Source organism: Papio anubis, chromosome 1 (genome assembly GCF_008728515.1).
Source record: "Papio anubis isolate 15944 chromosome 1, Panubis1.0, whole genome shotgun sequence".
Lineage (NCBI taxonomy): Eukaryota > Metazoa > Chordata > Mammalia > Primates > Cercopithecidae > Papio > Papio anubis.
The window spans coordinates 60302401-60325903 of record NC_044976.1 but is presented as its reverse complement, the minus strand read 5'-3'; the positions used below and the strand labels follow the sequence as shown (position 1 = coordinate 60325903).

At 38.7% G+C, this 23503-nt stretch overlaps 1 protein-coding gene across 5 annotated transcripts in view; it reads right to left on the bottom strand.

Annotated features, from left to right (window-relative positions):
• Positions 1-23503, bottom strand: part of PATJ (PATJ crumbs cell polarity complex component) — a 396968-nt gene that overhangs the window by 213628 nt on the left and 159837 nt on the right. For all 5 annotated transcript variants that reach the window (XM_031669412.1, XM_031669417.1, XM_031669416.1 and 2 more), the window contains one exon: positions 16384-16483. In XM_031669412.1, the coding sequence (XP_031525272.1) occupies positions 16384-16483 (100 nt within the window). The remainder of the gene's footprint in view (positions 1-16383; positions 16484-23503) is intronic.

Below are 23503 nucleotides of genomic sequence, written 5' to 3'. Positions count from 1 at the left end.
CACTAATTTAGTGGTTTGGGGCAAATTAATCACTCTCTGTCTCAGGCTCCTCAACATAAAATTAGACACCAAATGAGCTCTAAGGTTCTCAAATGCCATCATTGCCAAAAAAACCACGTTGTTGTTGATTATTATACTTTGATTCCCTTATTTATTTATTTATTTTTTAGGTGGAGTCTCGCTCTGTCACCCAAGCTGGAGTGCAGTGGCGTGATCTCGGCTCACCACAACCTCCATCTCCTGGGTCCAAGCGATTCTCTTGCCTCAACCTCTCCAGTAGCTGGGATTACAGGCACGTGCCACCACACCCAGCTAATGTTTTGTATTTTTAGTAAAGATAGGTTTTACCATGTTGGTCAGGCTGGTTTCGAACTCTTGACCTCAAGTGATCTGCCTACGTTGGCCTCCCAAAGTGCTGGGATTACAGGCATGAGCCACCGTGCCTGGCCCCTTCTTTGCTTTTTTGAGACAGAGTCTCACTCTGTTGCCTAGGCTGGAGTGCAGTAGCGTGATCTTGGCTTACTACAGCCTCTGCCAGGTTCATGTGATTCTCCTGCCTCCGCCTCCTAAGTAGCCAGGATTACAGGCATATGCCCCCATACCCGGCTAATTTTTGTATTTTTAATAAAGACAGGGTTTCACCATGCTGACCAGGCTGGTCTCGAACTCTTGACCTCAAGTTATCCACCTGCCTTGGCCTCCCAAAGTGCTGGGATTACAGGTGTTAGCCACTGCGGCTGGCCTATTCACTTCTTGAAAGTAATTTACAACCTGATCTCTCTTCTTTAATGTAGATCCTTTTATAATAACTTTTAACTATCTCTTACACATGTGATTATTTAATTTAAAATTATATGTAACTTTGAAATATTTTTAACAGTTTTACTGAGTATAATTTGTACACTATAAAATTCACTCACTGTAAATGTACAATTCAATGATTTTTAGTAAATTTATGGAGTTGTGCAACCATCACAACTATTTGGTTTTAGAACCTTGCCACCACCCTCCAAAAATTCCATCAAGCCCAATCACAACCCAGGCCTGCTTTCTCTATACATAAATTTGTTTTTTATGGACAGTTTATGAAAATGGAACCATACAGAATGTAATGTTTTACAGCAGGCTTCCTTTAATTAGCATGATGAGAATGTAGCAGCATTGAAATCCTTTTTTATTGCTGAATAGTATTCCACTGTATGGATATACACTATGTATATCCTGTCACCGGTTGATGAACATTCGGCTTGTTTCCAGTTTTTGGCTATTATGAATAATGCTGCTATGAACTTCTATGGAGTAGTGTTTGTGTGGACATATGTTTTCATTTCTTTTGGGTATATACCTAGAAGTGAAATTGCTGGGTTGTATAGTAAGCCTATATGCAGCCTTTTAAAGAAACTGCTGGTTGGGCATGGTGGCTCACACCTGTAATCCTAGCACTTTGGAAGGCTGAGGTGGGCAGATCGCCTGATGTCAGGAGTTCGACCAGCCTGGTCAACATGGTGAAACCCTGTCTCTACTAAAAATATACAAATTAGCTGGGTGTGGTGGTGGGTGCCTGTAATCCCAGCTATTCAGGAGGCTGAGGCAGGAGAATTGCTTAAACCCGGGAGGCAGAGGTTGCTGTGAGCCGAGATCGCGAAACTGCACTCCAGCCTGGACGACAGAGTGAGACTCCCTCTCAAAAAAGAGAAAAAGAGAAAGAAAAAGAAACTGCCAAACTGCTCTCCAAAATGGCTGGACCATTTCACATTCCCACCAGCAGCGTATGAGGGTTCCAACTGTACTGTCTATCATTTTGCATTAAAATCATTCTAGTGAATGTGTAGTGATTTTAGTTTGCATTTTCCTAATTTTTCCTAATAATTAATGATATTGAGCATCTTTTTATTAGCAATTCAGATGTCTTTGTTGAAATATCATTTCAAGTTTTTGCCTATTTTCAAAAATTGAGTTAGTTGCTTTCTTATTATGAGCTGTAAGAAGAAATGCTTTTTTTCTTTCAAATAAGCATATTTTGTTATATAAAATTCAAGTAAATTAAATAAAGTTGAAAGCACACATTTTTTTCTCAAACCTTCCCTCTCCAAGTAGTTTTATACATTCTTCTGTACTTTTTTCAATTAAAAAAAAAATACTAGGAATCCTACAAAGTTCAGCGTTGACATTAGAATTTGGTTAAAAACTGCTATTTGGCTTTGACCTCCAGAAGGCCAAGTGGAAAGATACATCATTCATGGCACCACTGAAGCAGTGCGAGATCGATAATCTGGTGACAGCACGGGTTAAGAATGAAAACAAAACCGTATTTATTAATGGCAATAATTCAAACAAGACTGACATTTGGATTTACTGTTACTACTTAGGGTAGCATTCTTGAAGTAACTTGGAAGTGAAAAATCTCTTTCAGTGACATATGTGGTTGCTATGCTGAGATTCTATCAATTAATTGAAGTAGAATGTTTATTACTACCAGAGTAAAATATTAAAATAATTAAAGAGAGGAGCTGTACCTTTTTATATTAAAATTTATTACAAAGTTAAGTAGGAAAATATGCTGACAGTTGATATGACTATTAAGAGAATTAACTTTTATTTATTTAATTAAATTAATTAATCCATTTATTTGTTGAGACAGAGTCTCACTCTGTTGCCTAGGCTGGAGTGCAGTGGCATGATCTCTGCTCACTGCAACTTCCAACTCCCCAGCTCAAGCGATTCTCGGGCTTCAGCCTATCGAGTAGCTGGGACTACAGGTGTGTACCACCACACCTGGCTAATTTTTGTACTTTTTGCAGAGACGGGTTTCACCATGTTGGCCAGGCTGGTCTCGAACTCCTGATCTCAAGAGATCCACTTGCCTCAGCCTCCTAAAGTGCTGGGATTACAGGCATGAGCCATCGTGCCCGGCCGAAAATTACCTTTATAAACAACATTATACTCTTCGTGAGTCAACAACTGTTCATAAAACGTAAATGCTACAAGGCAGAATAATAGAGATTAAGTTATGCCATAAGTTTGTTGGGAGTGTTTGGCAAACTAGCACTCACATTAAACAAAGTAAATTTTAAAAGCTATATTTTTAGTTTTTAGATCCCATCTGAACCATTAACTTTTCTCAAACAATTTTCCTGTGTATTCTTCCTACGTAGAGAGAAATGAAGTTAAAGTAAAATGTCAACCTTACAGCATCAAAATTCCATAGGAAATGTGCCAATTCATATTACACACAGTTGCTTCTATGGTATATCCACCTTTGATCCAGGGAAAATAAAGAGTAGGAAGAGAAAAAGTATTAGAGAAAAGTGAAGTACTACAAAATGCCTTTCTCTCCTAGTGATCTCCATTGAAAGTGAAAATGTAATACTGTGAAGATGCAAAGGTGAGCAGAAAGAATCCAGCAGTAAACAGTGTTAATAAAGTACTGGTCCTATTCAATCAGGCTAAACTTAAAAAAACTGACTTCCAAAATTTAAATAAATTAAATAACAATTTTAGATAAAAGGTTAACATACTCTTATACTAGAATTTCTTTTTCTTTTTTCTTTTTTTTTGAGATGGAGTCTCACTCTGTTGCCAGGCTGGAGTACAGTGGCGCGATCTCGGCTCACTGCAACCTCCACCTCCCAGGTTCAAGTGATCCTTCAGCCTCAGCCTTCCGAGTAGCTGGGACTACAGGCGCATGCCACTGTGCCCAGCTGATTTTTTGTATTTTTAGTAGAGACGGAGTTTCACCATGTTAACCAGGATGGTCTCAATCTCCTGACCTTGTGATCCGCCCGTCTCAGCCTCCCAAAGTGCTGGGATTACAGGTGTGAACCACTGCGCCTGGTTAGAATTTCATTTACTAATGGTAATATGTGGCACACATTGAAGAATTATTTATATTACTACTGATAATAATAAAAAGTAGTAGCTAGCATTTCTGCTAGCATTTCTGGAGCACTTCCTATGTGCCACTTCTTATATAAACACGTATCTTCTAATCTCTCATAATACTGTGAAAAGGGTATTATTATTATTATCCCAATTTTACAAATGAGGAAACTAATGGAAATAGATGCAACTTGCTCCAGCTCAAATGCCTACAAAAATTTAGAGGTTAAATGGCTTGGTCAAAGCGAATGATGTATTAAATACATAAATATATATTACTACAATTGCTATTAGTAAAAAATGCTGAAGTAAACATCTTTGTAGAAATACATATCTACATACACATATATTTACACACACAATGAATCTCTTAGGATATGAAGTTGAATTATTATGTCAAAGAATAAGCACATACATGCCGGGCACAGTGGCTCACGCCTGTAATCCCAGTACTTTGGGAGGCCGAGGCGGGTGGATCACCTGAGGTCAGGAGTTCGAGACCAGCCTGGCCAACATGGTGGAACCACGTCTCTACTAAAAATATAAAAATTAGTCAGGCGGGTCTCTGTAATCCCAGCTACTCGGGAGGCTGAGGCAGAGAATTGCTTGAACTGGGAGGCGGAGGTTGCAGTGAGCCGAGATCACCCCATTGCACTCCAGCATGGGCGACAAGAGCAAGACTCCATTTCAAAAAAAAAAAAAAAAAAAAAAAGCACATAGAAACTTTTTATACATGCTGCCAAAGGGGTGTCCAAAAAGAGGTAAAGTGATTCCTATTCCTACCAACGGTATATAACAACTCCTGTTTTTCTACAACCACTCTAACAATGATGATTCATATTGTTAAAATATTAAGTACTCTGATAGGCCAAAAAAACCCTGATTTTTATAGTTACACATTATTAGTGAGGCTGAACACAGACATTTTGTACTTGTTACCCAAATGTAACTTATTTTGTTAAATACTGCCTGATCTTTGCTTGTTTTTCTATTGTCCTCTGACTGTATATATATGTGTGTGTGTGTATGTGTGTCTTTCTTCTGACTCTGTGTGTGTATGTGAACACAAAGTTTTAAATTTTTATGTAAGAAAACACATGATTATTTTCCATTATTGTTTTGGTAATTATTTGAAAAGCTTTTCCCTGTACCAAGGTTATATTTTAAAAATACCTTATCTAGACTTTTTATAGTATTTCTATGGTTTCAGTTTTTAGAATAACATGATTTTTTTTTTTTTTTTTTTTGAGATGGAGTCTTGCTCTATCACCCAGGCTGGAGTACAGTGGAATGATCTCAGTTCACTACAACCTTCACCTCCCAGGTTCAAGCAATTCTCCCGCCTTAGCCTCCCAAGCAGCTGGGATTACAGGTGTCTGCCACCATGCCTGGCTAATTTTTTTTGTATATTTAGTAGAGATGGTGTTTCACCAAGAATTACATGATTGTTTTGAAAACAATTTGTAATTTTCTTGAGAAGATCTCTACATTTTATCCCCAAATGAGTACACAGTCCATCATTTATTGAATAATCTATCTCATTTCTACTATTCAGAAAAAATTTTTATGCTCTAAATTCTAAATAAACACCTGGGACTATTTCTACACCCATTTTTTAATGCAAATATTGAACTGATTTTATTACTGCAGTTAAAAAATTATTTGCTTATTTATTTATAACAGAGATGAGTTTTCACTATGTTGTCCAGGCTGGTCTTGGACTCCTGGGGACAAGTGATCCTCCTGCCTCGGCCTCCCAAAGTGCTAGAATTACAAGTGTGAGCCACCGCACACGGCCTATTACTGTTAGTTTTTTTGTTTTTTATTTCAACTTTTATTTTAGATACAGGGGGTATATGTGCAGATTGGTTACGTGAAAATTTTGTGTGATGCTGAGGTTTGGCATGTAGATCCCTGACACCCAGGTAGTAAGCATAGTACCAGATAGATAGTTTTGTTTTGTTTTTTTTTTAAACACCCCACCACTGTCTACTACTGCAACTTTAAACAATGTTTATAATCAGGAATGCTATTATAATACTAGCACTCTGGACAAAATCATTCTTCCTTGTCAGGGACTATACCTGGACACTCCTACCAATCAATGACAGTAGAATCCCCCATCCACTTAGACCAGGGGCCACTTGGCAAGGTGGGGAAATGGTTTTGGTTGTTATAACTGCGGTGAATGGGAGGGTACTACCAGCATCTCATGGGAAAAGGCCTGGGATGCTGTTAAACATCCCACAATGAAAAGGACTGCCTCACAACCAAGAATTACTCACTTGGCAATGATTCAAGAAAGCAACAGTACCAAAATGGAGAAAGCATTCACATTAATGTCTGAAAGCTCCAGACTGAGTTTGAAAAGCACCAGCTTAGAAGACATTCAGATACAAAAAAAGGCAAGTCCCTAGGCCGGGCGCGGTGGCTCACGCCTATAATCCCAGCACTTTGGGAGGCCGAGGCAGGCGGATTATCTGAGGTTGGGAGTTTGAGACCAGCCTGACCAACATAGAGAAACCTTGTCTCTACTAAAAATACAAAATTAGCCAGGTGTGGCGGCACATGCCTGTAATCTCAGCTACTCGGGAGGCTGAGGCAGGAGAATCGCTTGAACTCAGGAGGCGGAGGCTGTGGTGAGCCGAGATCGTGCCATTGCACTCCAGCCTGGGCAACAAGAGCGACACTCCGTCTCAAAAAAACAAAAAAGGCAAGTCCCTTATCATTATCTTTCTTTTCCAAAATTGCCTAGTATTTTATTTCTAAGTCAATTTTCAATCAAGTGCTTGTATTTTTTTTTAAAGCCTATTCCACCTAGCAAGCAGATGGATTTAAATTACCTTAAATTTACAGAGGAATTTAGAAATAACTGAAATCTGTAATATACTTAGTTTTCCAATCAGGAAAATAGTATGGCACTCTACTTTTTCCCCAAAATCTTTAATAAAGTTTCATAGTTTTCTATAAGAAAGAAACTATACTGTAGTCCCAGCTACTCAGGAGCCTGAGGCGGGAGGATTGCTTGAGCTCAGGAGGTCAAGGTGGCGGTGAACCGAGATCATGCCACTGCACTCTAGCCTAGGTGACAGAATGAAATTCTGTCTCAAAACGAAAAAAGAAAGAAACTATAGGGATTGTTAACCAGTGGTCCTTGAATTCTTAAATGGGCTTCAAGACTCCCACAAAGCTGAAAAAATGATACATAAAAGGTTGTGTGTATGTGTGTGTGTGCACCCATGCACATGGATGACAGTGTTTCTGTGTATTTGCATAGATTTTTCTGGGGAGTGGGTTTGTAGCTTTCACTGCAGTGCCACTGAATAAATGACCCAAAGCTATGAATCATTGCCATGACTTTTATGTTCCGAATTGCATTGTTCCTGGATATTTCCTATTTTTTGCAGTTATTGCTATTAGGAAATTTATATCACATTTCCTAAGTAGATAATACTGACAGGAAGATTTTAAAAGATGTATCATTTGGCCAGGCACGGGGTCTTATGCTACCTGTAATCCCATCACTTTGAAAGGAGGCCGAGTTGGGCAGATCACTTGAGCTCAGGAGTTTGAGACCAGCCTGGTCAACATGGTGAAACCCCATCTCTACTAAAAATACAAAAATTAGCTGGGTGTGATGACGTGTGCCTGTAATCCCGGGTGGTTGAGGCACCAGAATTGCTTGAACCTGCAGGCAGAGGTTACAGTGAGCCGAGATCGCGCCACTGCACTCCAGCCTGGGCGACAGAGTGAGATCCTGTCTCAAAAAAAATAAAAGTACAATTCATATATAGCCTTACTTATTATAGCCAAAATACTTTTTAGGTTTTGAATTTTTGAGACTGACAATTATATGACCATCTGTAAATAATAATTTAATTTGTTCTCTTCCTTCTGGCTTTTTTTGTTTTGTGGTGGAAGAGGAGAGGAGGTGAGCTTAATGCATTGCTAGATTCTTGAGGACAATGGTGCTAGCAAGTATTCTGTTGCCTTCCAAACTTGAATATAGAATTTTTTTGCAAGAAGAGAAGAGGTTTGGGATAGGTTTCCTACTCCACTCCATGGGAACACACGATAATTATTTTTTTAAAAATTAAAATATGTATATATATTTTATATGTGAAATGAATTTTAAATAAATACAAAGTGGAGTGACTGCTAATGAGTAGGGATTTGAGGGGAAGTGTGATGAAAATGTCCTAAATGTTCGAAAATTAATGACGGTTGAACAATTCTGAATATACTGATAGCCACTGAATTATGCATTTTAAGAAGGTGAATTATATGGTATGTGAATTATATCTCAATAAAGTTGTTTTTTTTTTAAGGTTATCCCCTCTAAGCTTAAAAATATTGTGACTCTGAGTAACAGAATTGATAACAAGCCATATTTCACAAGGACTTAGCTAGCATCCTATTCTTAAAATAATTTAAATAAAACGGTAAGAATTAAAGTAAAACATGAAGATGCAAGGAATTGGTAATCTAAGTTTTTATTTGCATGGGGCAGTACACAGGTTAATTTTCTTTCAGACAGGGTGTCACTCTGTTGCCCAGGCTGGAGTATAGTGGTACAATCATGGCTCACTGTAGCCTTGACCTCCCAGGTTCAACTGATCCTCCTGCCCCAGCCTCTTGAGTAGCTAGGATCACAGGCGTGCACCAACATAACCAGTTAATTCTTTTATTTTTTGTAGACAGGGTCTTATTATGTTGGCCAGGCCAGTCTGGAACTCCTGGGTTCAAGCAACCTACCAGCCTTGGCTTCACAAAGTGCTAGGATTACAGGAATGAGCCACCATGCCCGGCCACACAGGTTAATTTTATAATTATGCTTCATAATCCAAATATACTCTTCATACCAAACATTTCATTATGATATATGATGACCAGGTCTTTTCTGGGAAAAACAAAATTAAGGTAGAATAACAAAACACCTAAGAGAGCATGCTTTTCTGAAGTATAAAGGAAGGCTTTAGGATTCCTACAGTGTGGGGTTCCATTCATATCTTTGCTAGATCCTTAAAAGCCAGTGGCAGCAAACAAATCAATTATACTGACTTTCTAGGACCTTATCTGCGTAGACAGAGACATATCTATAGTGTGGTTCTCATTGTTTCTTTATGACTACTCTCTTATATGTTACAAAAAGTCATTCCAAAATCTTCTGCTCCCCATAGTTTAAAAATGTCACTGAAAGAATGAAGGCTTGCAGGTTAGAAAGACCTGGCTGTTGTAAAAGCATTTAACCTCTGGGATCAAAGTATTTAAAGCAGGGCTTTCTGGGGATAGACACTTCTCTCAGGAGACTGAAGCGTTTAGATAAGGTGGGAAATGGCATGTGGGGAAAGAGAAGTCAAGCTGTTCTGCACAGAATGCTCTGAAACTAGGTGGATGGTGCAGTTCGGCAGAAAGAGTATCTCCGAAGCACCACGAGCAAACCTGCATTTTCATCACATCCCCACTGTTGACTGTCCGAGGTATATACCCTCTGCCATTAATTTGGCCAAATACTGGGTTTGTATAACGTCCCAGGCCAAAACAGAGAGGGTCATTAGCCTCATGGAACTTAGAAGGTTAAGCGGGGAAGACAGATATTAATCTAGTAAGTACACTAACATGATATTTTGTTAATTGCTATAAAAGAAAAATGCAGGAACCTATATTGAACTAAGGAGTCAGGCAAGGTTTTCCAAAGGAGGTGACACAAAGCTGAAATCAGCAGAAGGTATAATACCTTCTTCAAAGGCTCTTCTGTATGTCCAATGAGAATGCATTCAAAAAGTTGGGGAGAATGTACGGCACATAGTTGGGTACTCAAGGGACTCTGATTATTATCATGTAATTATTAAAACTGGTGATAAAAATGTAAAGGGCCGGGCGCGGTGGCTCATGCCTGTAATCCCAGCACTCTGGGAGGCTAAGGCAGGCAGATCACCTGAGGTCAGGAGTTTGAGACCAGCCTGGCCAACATGATGAAACCCCAACTCTACTAAAAATACAAAATTAGCCGGGCGTGGTGGCGCATGCCTATAATCCCAGCTACTCGGGAGGCTGAGGCAGGACAATCACTTGAACCCAGGAGGCGGAGGTTGCAGTGAGCCGAGATCTGGCCATTGCACTCCAGGTTGGGCAACAAGAGCGAAACTCCATCTCAACAACAACAACAAAATACAAAAATTAGCCAGGCGCAGTGGCATGCGCCTGTAATCCCACCTACTCAGGAGGCTGAGGCAGGAGAATTGCTTGAACCCGGGAGGCAGAGGTTGCAGTAAGCTGAGATCAGGCCACTGCATTCCAGCCTGGGCGATAGAGCAAGACTCCATCTCCAAAAAAAAAAAAAAAAAAAAAAGTAAAGGAACAACTACAAATGCGAAAGAGACTGGGAATGAAGATTCATGTATGTTTGTTGATCAATTGTCAGGCAGACACATAACAAACAGAAGAGAAGTTTCATTCTAGGGTTGGCGGATGGAAGTGCTGGTAATGGCTTTAGACAAAACTGGGACTAGAAGGTAAAAGGTCAGCCTTGGAGAAGACATAACATTTTATTTTGGTTAGAAAATTGAAAGTGCTAGTGGAAAAAAGACATGGCATCTTCCCAAGAGCCAACTGAAAATTTGGGTCACAAGAGCAAAGAAGGATTAAAGTTAGAAACCAAGACTTTCAAGTCACCACATAACAGTCAACTGAGTGATCTCTTTATGCTCTCAGTGATCTTGAATTCTTTTTATCCTTTTGAGATGTAGTCTTACTCTGTTGCCCAGGTGGAGTGCAGTGGCATGATCTCGGCTCACTGCAACCTCTGCCTCTTGGGTTCAAGTGATCAAGCGATTCTTCTGCCTCAGCCTCCCAAATAGCTGGGATTACAGAAGCCCGCCACTATGCCCAATTAATTTTTTGTATTTTTAGTAGAAATGGGGTTTCATCATGTTGGCCAGGCTGGTCTTGCACTCCTGACCTTGTGATTCGCCCACTTCAGCCTCCCAAAGTGCTGGGATTACAGGCATGAGCCACCGCCTGGCCAATCTTGAATTCTTGACAAAACAATCTGATTTTAATTCCAGGTATGAAAGGCCATTTCCTCAAAGTAAGTCAAAAGTTCCTGCACCATCAATACATACCTTTGACAAATCCTGCAACCTTTGATAATGGTAGTTTTGCCAAGAGCTAGGCACTGATGGAGTACATTGTTTCTTAATTTTTTTCGTAATTCTCACTTAATGGTTATAAGACTTCTTATGATAATTAGACACCAGAATGTCATAAAATACATTCAACCATGCAAGGTAAGTGATCTAAAATATAAATGCTCATTACATACCACACTCTGTATATTGGTTGTAACATTTAAGTTTCATAATAATCTGAATGATAATTACTATGCTTATTATTTTGGGGGGCGGGGGAGGGGATAGGGCCTCCCTCTGTTGCCCAGGCTGGAGTGCAGTGGCGCAATCTCGGCTCACTGCAACCTCTGCTTCCAGGTTCAAGCGATTCTTGTGCCTCAGCCTCCTGACTAGTTGGGACTACAGGTGTGCAACACCACACCCAGCTAATTTTTGTACTTTTAGTAGAGATGGGGTTTCACCATGTTGGCCAGCCTGCTCTTGAACTTCTGACCTCAAGTGATCTGCCCACCTTGGCCTCCCAAAGTGGTGGGATTACAGGGGTGAGCACCTGCGCCCTGCATACTACAGTTATTTTATCAAGTGTCCTTTTTCTCTTCTTCTTCATCAATTTCTTGTTGTTAAATTCAATGGTTATTTTCATGTCTCCAGCCTCTTCAACTTCTTAGCAGCATTCCACCCTTGACCACTGAAGGTCCGTGACGGCCTTCTTGAAACACCGTTCTCTCATAAACAACATAATCCCCTAATCTCCTGGAAGTGTCCTTATGCTAAAGTGTTCCTTGCTGGCTCATGGGGCAGGTGCTGGGTTTGCTTCTTGTTGCTGTCTACACAGTATTCCTAAGTAAGCTTATGGGCACCCATGACTTTAAAGACCATTTCGATCAGTGGTTTTGGTTTTCAGATTGTAGTCTCTGGATCAGAAGTGTGATACCAGCATCACCTGGAAACTAATTCTAAATGCAAATGATCAGGTCCAGGCTTAAGGAAACAGAAATGGCCTGGGCTGTGTGTGTGTGTGTTGGGGGGATGGGGGGGCGCGCAGGGAATGACCACGACTATCAATTACTGTTTTCATAAGCTTTCTGGAATCTTCTGAGGCACATTGAAGTTTGAAAGCCTTGGATCTAAATTAGTGTTTTTCATAATGCAGGTTGTGACTTGTTTGTTAGTCACAAAATATACTGAGTTGCAACCAATGTTTAAAAACATGAAATAGGATAAAATAAAAAAGAATAAAATTCACACATTATAAAGGTAAGTAATATTTCATGAAACTTTTGTTTCAATTAAACGTGCATGTTCCTGTGTGTGTGCATCTATATTGGTTAAGTAAAGTGTATTTCACTGTGGGTCACAGTCTCAGGCTCAAAAAAGCCGTCATCTATATGATGACTGTATGAGCCAGATCTTTGCAGTGTGGTTCCTTCTTCATTTAGGTTTCATTTTGGAGACAGAGTCTCACTCTGTCATTCGGCCTGGAATGCAGTGGCATGACTTCGGCTCATTGAAGCTTCTACCTCGCAGGCTCAAGCGATCCTCTCACCTCAGCCTTCCAAGTGGGTGGGACTACAGATGCTCACCACCACACCCAGTTAATTTCTTGTAACTTTTATAGAGATAGGTTTTGCCATATTGCCCAGGCTGGTCTTGAACTCAAGTGATCCCCCTGCCTTAGCCTCCCAAAGTGCTGGGATCACAGGCGTGAGCCACGGTACCCAGCCTATTTGGGCCTTTCTTAACCATTCCACTTAATAACGTCTTCTCCAATGCACTTATTCTCATGCTACCATGTTTTGTTTTTATTTTTTATTTTTGTTTTAAAATTCATTTTTAACATAATTTTTAAATTTTATTATTTTATTTCATTCAGAGACCTTATCACTATTTAAACTATCTGATTGTTTATAATCTTTCTCCCTACCAGAATCTAAGCTAATGAGAGCAATGGCCATGTTCCCTTCCATATTCTCAACACCTATAACAGTGTCTCCCCACGCATAACATCCAACTCAATAAACACTTCTTATCTGAATAAACTTTATAATTAAGTAACTAGTAAAGCCAGCTCTTAACATGTTTTAGACTAGTGTGTGATGGCTCACGCCTATAATCCCAGCACTTTGGGAAGGATAGTATGAGCCCAGGAGTCTGAGACCAGCTGGGCAAAATAGCAAGATTCCATCTCTACAAAAAAATTAAAAAATTAGGCTGAGCGTGGTAGCTCACGCCCATAATCCCAGCACTTTGGGAGGTCAAAGTGGCTGGATCACCTGAGGTCAGGAGTTTGAGACCACCCTGACCAACATGGAGAAGAAACCCTGTCTCCAATAAAAATACAAAATTAGTGGTGGCACATTCCTATAATCCTGGCTACTCGGGAGGCTGAGGCAGGAGAATCGCTTGAACCTGGGAGGCTGAGGATGCAGTGAGCCGAGATGGTGCTGCTGCACTCCAGCCTGGGCAACAAGAGTGAAACTCTGTCTCAAAAAAAAAAAAAAAAAAAAAAAAAAATTAGCCAGGCCTGGTGGCACACACTTGTGGTACCAGCTACTTGGGAAACTGAGGTTTCAGTGAGCCATGATTGTGCCACTGCACTCCAGTCTGGGTGACAGAGCAAGACGCCATCTCGAAAAACCCCCAAAAACCATGTGTATCTCATCCCTGGATCTCTCTAATAAAATCAGCACTTCCCTGTATGCCGACAGCTTACATTGCAGCCATCTGCTGCAGAATCATGGTCCTTGGGAAAGTTACAGAGCCATACTTTCATCACTGTAAAAACAAAGGCTTAGTCTTCGGACAAGAATCTGATAAAACAGCAACCCAAAATACTTTTAGTTTAGAACAGATGAGCAGAGTGTTCATTTAATATGAGTCAAGGAACAAAGAAAAACCCATGGGATCTATTTCAAAAGGAAATACTGGAAGGCCAGAGGCTTCAGGTTCACGTGCATTTCAAATGTGAATTATCTAACAAATACCTCCATACAGTTCAAACTCTTCTGGAGAAGGTTAACAGTAAATTTAATAGGGTATAAAATGGGGATGGTATACTGGGAAGGAAAAAAATTAGGAAGCAAAATGAATGAAGAGAAAAGTAATATACACAGCCAAAATAGGTCTGCTGGAGAATCTATGAAATGTATAATATTATAGCTCAAGAATGGCTCAATATTAGAAGTCTTTTTCTGCATTTGAAGTAAATTAGTGTCCTTCTTGACCCCACTGCTGCCGTGTATATGTGCCTGTGCAAATGAGCTTGTAACTTTGGGGAGGACACTGCTGAGTCTGCCTATTTTAGGCATAGAAGTGATATTTAAGAGAGAACCCCAAATCACTCTGTACCTATTTTTTTTTTTTTTTAAGAGACGGGGTTTCATCACGTTGGTCAGGTTAGTCTTGAACTCCTGACCTCACGTAAGCTGTCTGCCTCAGCTTCCCAAAGTGCTGGAATTACAGGCGTGAGCCACTGTGCCCAGCTCTACCTATTTCTGCAATCATAATGAGTTTTAAGTAACAGCAAGTGTCGATCATGTTACAGGTTCTGGAGTAAGAGTACATGGGTTTGAACCCCATTTCTACTATTTGTTAGCTGTCTAACTTTAGACACATTCTTTAATTTCTCTGAGCTTTTATTTGTATAATTAGAACCTCACAAAATTAGTATGTTGACTGAGTTAATAACACACATAAAGGCTTTAAAACAATGACTGGTACATGGTAAACCAGAGCATTTAGTAGGTATCACATTGCCTGTACTAAGCTCTTCAAAAGCTTTTTCTCCTCTAATTGTTGCAACAATACTAGGAGGCAGGTTATAAGATATTCGCTCACCCCCACATAGATAAGCAAGTGTGAACCATGAAGAAGTTAAATAACTTGTCCAAAAACTCACAACTAGCAAGTAATGGAACTAGGATTAGAACATAATCTTAGGTGCACACCTCAACAAATACTGGCCTTCTAGGAAACCAGAATGTATGGAGTAATCAACAACTCAGTTCCATTCTGTGGCAGTTGCCCTGATATCTATATCAGAACAAGGAAATATATTACACATGTGCACATACATATCAACTTTATATACCATGTGTAGCTCTCCAAAAAGAGACTGAGAACTAAAGCCCACAGTACACTTATCACACTTTGTTCCCATGCCTTTGCATTATCCCTTCCAGGGTGGTGGTTCAATCAAGACAAAAGGAGCGATGTGTTACTCATTCCATCGCAGACTCACTTAACACTGTTACTAAAAAGCAGATGGTATTCAAAAACGATTTATTGAATGCATGAAGAAAATGACACTAGAAAGGGCTTTATAAAATTGCAAAGTACAATTCAAGTTTTTATAACATCAACTTAATTATTATAAAGTTACATTTATTTTATATTTTATTTCTATTTATATATTTGTTACTTATTAAGAAAAATATAAATAATTATTATAACCATAATAGGAGCTATATAATACTTATCAAAGACTCACTATGTGGCAGGCTAAAGGCTTTATTGCTTTATTTTAATCCTCATTACAACCCTATGAAGTAGGTATCATTATTGCACCCTTTTTATAGAAGAGGGCATATTTAAGGTCACACTCTAGGAACTGCTAGAGTAAGAATTTTGACTCAATTTTGATATTGAATTCCTTTTCTATATTGTAGAAGGGAAAACATTCTGTTAAGGAAGCATATGTTTCACATACCATAAAATTCACCAATTTACAATGTATAAGTCAGTGATTTTAGTATATTCACAAACTGTGTAACCATCACCACTATCTAATCTTAGAACATTTCATCACCTCCAAAAGAAATTTGGTATACATTAGCAATAGTATACACTATACAGACATAAAAGAAATGCAAATTATTTTAAGTAAAGCCACAGTTACATATATGTATGAATGGATATTTGATTCATCTAATGCAAAAGAAAATCGTGAGATGAATTTTAAAGGACAAAATACAAGTTGGTGGGCCTTCTGTGATTCTGCATTAGCAACATCACTTTGAGTAAGGCAAGTAATCAACAACTGAAATCTACATCCAACCCAGATAATTATGGGTCAACTTCTAATTTCAAAGACTAGGGACATTTTTGTATTCACAACCAAACAATAAGATTAGAAGGAAATATAGGAAAAATAGTGTACAATATAGCTTCCTTCTATATTCCCTTTCTCAGTGTCAAAGGGAAAAGCTGAGGAAATGACGCCACAAAAGCTTCAAAGGTATAGATTTGCTTTTTCAGCATACGTTCATGCACATTTTTGAAGAACTCACAGCCATATATTTGATAATTTACAACAGTCGTTAAAACATAATTTAATAAGTTCTGCATCTACCCTAAATAGTGAAAAGGCACTCACGGTGGGTAAAGGCATCTTCTTCTTCATTTTCATCACTGTCATCAGACCGAGCTTTATAAGGAGGAGGGAGTTTCATCGGCGGTGGGGCAGTTCCTTGCCTCTGAAGATGCAAAATTTGAGAGAAGGGTTAAATGCTGTGTTTGTACAATGCTCTTCTTTCAACGACAAAAAGCATAAAAAGACAGTCTGGAAATATTTAGACCATACCCAACTTCATTTGTATCATGAGGATTGTAAAACAAACACAATGTATTCTTTTATGTTTATGTTATAATATGAAAGTGACTCTGTGATATAAACACACTAATGCAGAAAAATAGGAATTTAAAAGCAAGTTTTTAAGACTGTTAGCTACCTAAAAGAATGCATTCCTTTCTCTAGTGAGAAAATCAGTTATTTGTATTTCATTTACATTGTGGAAGTTTAATTTTGTTATTAACCAGAAAATTCAAGTGAAAGACATTTCTAAAATAAATGTATAAGTAAAAACTATCCATTGTATTAATTCTACAATCATTTAAACTTTTTCTTCAATTGTAGAAGTTACAGATTTTATTCTTTAAAAGACACGTGACAGACCAAGATTTTCTAACTGAAAATGTATTCATCTATAATTTATAGATGGTCAACACACACTTCAACATTTTCAAAAAGAGATATCTTCATGGTGAATAATTATATCTGCATAAATATTCATTCAATTCACATACGAAATGATACAGCACATCAATATTTGGTTCATATACACAATTAAAGTAGAATTAAACTCTAGGACCAAATTACCTTCACAGAATGAAGACATTTTCTTGAACGATGGGAAAAATAAAACATGCCAAACACAACGGTGAGACTCAAGCTGCTAAAAAGAATAGGAGCCGATATACCCAAGCACTTCACAAAAACCAAAATAACTGGATTATGCTACAGGATTTCAATAAAGTACATTCAATTATGCTTTATATGACAAAACCACTAATGGCAGGATACACTTCAGTAAGTGGCCAATGAGTGGTCCATTACAGAAAGCAGGCATGTAATAAATTCCTCCAAAATAGAAAACACTATTTGAGAGTCATAAAGGAAAGCACACACCCTTATTTACTTAAGATAATGTCGAACCAAAGCAGAAACTATATACACTTGTAGAAAATGCAAAAATCTATAAAATGCAAGAGTGATGACGGAAGATGCCAAATACAAAATGCCTCTTAGGCAAGAGGAGAATCCAGAAATGTGATCACTTTGTCTCTTTGATTGTTTTAAGTTGAAAAAAACTTAAAACTGAGTGAAATGAAGAGTAAAGGCAAATGAACTCTTCAGTAAACCTTTTCCTCAGAACCAGGATATTCTATATCAAAGACAATACTCAGAACAAAGACAGCCAGGTTTTAAAATAATATTCAGATGAATTCTCTTTAATGGAATTTTTTATGTCTAAGGCAAAATTGTACAACTGATTTATTTAATTAGCTTCTACTGATATTCTTGAAAAAGAATACAGAATAAGCATGTCCTGGTCTCCTTATAATCTGAATGTGGATTGCCAGATACTGCACATGAGAGAAGGGTGTGTACAGGGCCAGGCTCTCCCCAGGTGTGGCAAAGGCAGCCGGAGCAAGGGATATACAACCAGACCAGGTGATTGTGACCTTCAGGAGGGTAAAGCACAAAACAGACTCTGTGGTATCCTCAACTCTGAGAACAGTCCTGGGGACACTGTAGGCCTCCCTGAACAATTTGCTGAATGACTAAACAACTGGTTGTCACTCGTGCTGTTTGGGTTCCCTGACGTATTATTAACCTTAGAAAAATGTCAGAGATGCAAATAATTCTTGCTCAATATCATTGCATATTAATTGTGTCTGGTAGAGATGCAAATGATTTTAGTCCTGTAGAAAAGATCACTTCAAAGGTTACAGTTTTATTGCTCTGTAAGACATTAACCAGTTTTTTATCTAAATCGGAATCTTAAGCATTCTTTCTTTTAGCACTCTCTTCAATAGCACTTCACTCTCTTCAATTCTCTCTGCACCAGGCTTACCATCCTATTGGTTCTCTCATTAATGAGTTAAATAAATACCTGGCACCTGCACATTTTGCATAATTTTCAGTCATGTTTTTATTTTTTTCTTAAATTATGCTTTGAACAGTTTTGGAGGTCCCACAGAGATGCTCAAGCAGACTCACCTACCAGAACCAATTAAATTGTGATGCCTCAGAGATGCAATTCATGAGCTGTTTAAGCCCATTTACATGATTTTTTGGCACCCACAGTTAATTCCAAGTGGCAACAGAACTTTGCTTTTTTGAGAGTTTCTCTGATTTTTATTTCCAGTTCTATGATTTTGTTTCTGATATGAGACCAAGTTTGGTTCTGATACGTACTTGTAATTCCTCACTGATAGTAGAAATAAATGAAGTTGGGTTTTATGGTCTGACCATTTAGAGTTATTTGTTGGGATGAGAATCTATAATATATTGATTCTATAAAGATCTATTCTCAATTGGTTGAGAGACAACAGAGAATGCATTGTTTAGTCTTTTTGTGTGCCTGTCTGTCTTTTTGTACAAGACCATGTCTTGGGTCCACTGGAAAGAACAGCTCTTTGACAAAAAACCAGTGGGGTTTTGCATTCCTGTGTCTACATTCGACATATGGCTATAGCTGCAGGACAGAAGCTGAACACATTCTGTGTATCCGCACTGGAGAAAGAAAAGTCCTTACCTTTCATTTTGAGTGTGAAATATTTTCCTACCTTCAGAGCATATTAATAAATTAGATGTAAATTTCTCAAAATAAAGAATCTCTTTCTGATTGCTTATAGAAATCAGCATTATTTAAATGTAATAGTCCCAAAGTTTCCAGAAAATAATAGTTGACTAAAATTACATTACTTTAAATGTACAAGGCTTTTAATAATAATTTTAAGAATCTCTTTTTCACAAAAACCACAAACTCAGAATCATTTTTATGTAAGAATCCAAATTCACATAATCAAAGTTCATAACCTCTTAAAGAAAGAAAATATATGAAATAACACTGAAGACAACCTTAGAAAATAGCCAAGAGTTTTTAGGAACTTTCAGTTAATACTAGTATTTCTTTTTTGTTTTGAGACAGAGTCTCACTCTGTCACCCAGGCTAGAGTGCAGTGGTGCCATCTCGGCTCACTGCAACTTCCGTCTCCCAAGTTCAAGCAATTCTCCTGCCTCAGCCTCCCAAGTAGCTGGGATTACAAGCTTGTACCACTACACCTGGCTAATTTTTATATTTCTAGAAGAGATGGGGTTTCACCATGTTGGTCAGGCTGGTCTTGAATTCCTGACAAACGATCTTCCCGCCTTGGCCTCCCAAAGTGCTGGGATTACAGGCGTGAGCCACTGTGCCTGGCCAATACTAGCGTTTCTATGAATCCTGATTGCCTATTCTTTCACTCTACATAATGCAAAACAGATAAAAAAACAGTAAACTGAGGCAAACTAGAATAAAACTAGAGACTTATGCAAGATCTGCTCATTGGTTTTTTGTTTGTTTAGTTTTTAGTCACTCTCTGTTTTTAAAGTGAATGATCTCAAACCAAACCTAGACCTCAGTTAGAAATGAGTTTCAGGTGATTTGTATTGTCAATGATTCTTGAGACCATGTCTTGCTTTTATACTAAGGAGAAAATAAGATACACAAAAAAACTTCTAGTGATAATAATTTTTAAAGAGAGAGATTAGTCACCTGGCTTCCTAACCTTGAAAAGAGTATGCTCTCAAAGCATGCTGGGCACATTTTTATTTTCATACTAATTACATTCTCTTTATTTCACTCCACGTGGCACCCTGATCTGAATGCCTCTTATGGTGAAGGCGCCTTGTCATTCCAGAATGTAGTAAAATGCTTGGCATCTAAGATGCAATTTCAGAGAAAAGTAATACAGTAAAAAGAGCATTCAGCAACCACTAAAAGACCATCCTGTAATGAAGATGTAGATTCTGATATGATTTCTCCTGTTGCCACATTAATGCAGTGGCTAGGTGTTTTTCTTTGTGACAAATAACTCAGTTGATTTTTGGTATTACAGGTTCCTACTGGGGTTTTTACTGAATGCAAATACCCTTGCCATGCATTGAAATTCAACTGGTTTAATGGAGCAGTCCAAAGTTGATAAGAATCACACACATACTTTTTTCTTTCCTGGGATCTTATGTGGAATTTTCCTGAACTGATTACATTATCTTGTTCCCAGATGTGGCTGGAGTAGCAACCAGTTCATTCACCTACGTGGTGTTCATTGTCTGTGTCCCCACGGAGTGTTACCTTATATGTTTCCTTTTTGATGTTATATCCCCAGATTGCTGCACAGTAACTGGTTGACTATAGGTAACCAATAAACACTTGATGAATGTTCACATCTTTGCATCAACATATGAATTGACAAAATTCCAGCAATAGGGTAGATTAGGTATTCTGAAGAACCCTTCTTAACCACATAAAAATGACAGATTAAAGTTTAAACAGTGCTTTTGTGACATGTGACTAAAGTCAGAAACAACTATAAATCCCAAATCAGGAGGTCCAGTGGAGCACTGGAAGGTGACACTTGCCTGGAGGGCATCTGCCAACCCTTGGAAACCTAAAGTCAGAGATCTGATTTGATTTTAGGATTCTTTATTCATTCAAGAAATATATATGACGCCAGGCAGTGTTTCAGGCAATAGAGGTACAGTAATAATCCAACAGATGAGGTCCCTGCCCTCATGGAGCTTAAATTCCAGTCCCTTCCAAATGTCATATTTTGTGGGTTTCCATGTCTTGTCCCCAAATTACTTTAAAGTAGCAGTTACTGGCCAGGCATGGTGGCTCACATCTATAATTCCAGCCCTTTGGGAGGCCAAGGCGGGCAGATCACCTGATGTCAGGACTTCAAGACCAGCCTGGCCAACATGGTGAAGCCCCACCTTTACTAAAACAATACAAAAATTAGCCAGGTGTGGTGGTGTGCACCTGTAGTCCCAGCTATTCAGGAGGCTGAGGCAGGAGATTTGCTTGAACCTGGGGGGTGGAGGTTGCAGTGAGCTGAGATTGCACTGCTGCACTCCAACCTGGGTGACAGAGTGAGACTCCATTTTGAAAAAAAATTAAAAAATAAAGTAGCAGTTACTGATTCTATCCTGTTTGCCTTGCCCCACTAGAAACGCAAGCTGCAAGATGGTAGGAATATTTTTTGTTTGTCTTTAACAGCTTTAATTCAATATATTGAAGTATAATTGACATGTACAAAACTGCACACATTTAAAGGATACAATTTGAATCCATTACCACAATCAAGATAGTCAACATAACCATCATCCCTAAAAATCTGTTCATGTCTTTTCTAAATCCCTCCTTCCCACCTCTTCCCCTGACACCCCATCCCCAAGGAACCACTGATCTGTTTTCTCTCACTACAGATTGTATTGTCTTGACTTTTATATAATCATCCAGTATCTACACATTTTTATCTAATGAGAGATAAGGATTTAATGAGTCCCAAGTGCCCCCTTGAGGCCAAGCAAGGTGGGAAGTTAGACTAAAAATATCACCCTCCCAAATTCCTATCCCTGAAAATAAAGGCTTGTTCCTCTAAAAGATTGACAAAGAATCCCGCAACTAATTACCTGCAATCTGTAGGGAAAAAGAAACACCTCTGCAAGCAATAACCACCATCTTCTGGAATCTTATATATTACCTATGCTTATTAATAGGTGTCCCCCCAAAAAACCCACAACAGCCTGATCATATAACATGTGCTACTGCTAATCTGAATATAATCTTTGTGATTAAAATCTGAACTCAAAGACAGTGGCCAATCAGGTTAAACAGACAATCCTTTAATTTGGTAAACAACCTAATGACACTTTTCCTCATCTTTTGCAAAAACCCTTTCCTTAAATCCTCAAGGAGTCAGTGTCTTGATTGGCCCCCACGTACATATGTGTAATTAAAGTTGTCCCATGGGTTCAATTCAGTTAGGGCTTTTTTCCTAATGGGGTGAAATCTGTAGTAGATAAAGGTTTAAAAAAGTAAACAAGCCAAAATATTGATCACAGAAGATTTATTTCCTGGCCTTGGTCTTAGCTTGAGGTGGAAGAGAAAAAGAAAAAGAGGAAAAAGGTGCACCTTAAGAATTCCATACAAGTGGCCAGGTGCGGTGGCTCGTGCCTATAATCCCAGCACTTTGGGAGGCTGAGGTGGGTGGATCACCTGAGGTCAGGAGTTCGAGACCAGCCTGGCCAACATGGTAAAACCCTGTTTCTACTAAAAATACAAAAATTAGCTGGGCATGGTGGTACACGCCTGTAATCCCAGCTACTCAGGAGGCTGATGCAGGAGACTCCCTTGAACTCGGGAGGCGGAGGTTGCAGTGAGCAGAGATCACGCCACTGCACTCCAGCCTGGGTGACAGAGCAAGACTCTGTCTCAAAAAAAAAAAAAAAAAAAAAAAGAATTCCATACAAGTTTAGATTCACTAAAGTTAAAGACCTGACTTCGTTTTATGTGTGTGGCTTAACAAATTCCAACCCAACATACCAGGCAAATACAAGAAGAAAGTCAACATGGTTTCAGTGATAGTGGGTATCTTAGTCTGTTTTCATGCTGTTAATAAAGACATACCCAAGACTGGGAAGAAAAAGAGGTTTAATGGACTTACATTTCCCTGAGGCAGGAGAGATCTCACTATCACGAGAGTAGCACAGGAAAGACCCATCCCCATGATTCAATTATCTCCCACCAGGTCCCTTCCACAACACGTGAGAATTCAAGATGAGATTTGGGTGAGGAGACAGCCAAACCATATCAGTGAGTGAAATAGATGTTTAAGGTATTACTAAACGCTGCCACATATTAATAAAAGGGCCAATTCCCCCAGGATGATATAAAAATTTTAAACTTGGATGCACTTTAATAGCTATCCTTTTTAATCACGAATATAACATTCATAATAACTACGTACTAGGCCATTAAAAACAAGTCTCAACCAACGTCAAAGAATTAATATTACATAAACAACAATCTCTGATTATAGCTAAATTAGAACATAAGAACAAAAAGATATTTAAAAATATTCACGTGGAAACTTCAGAATATATT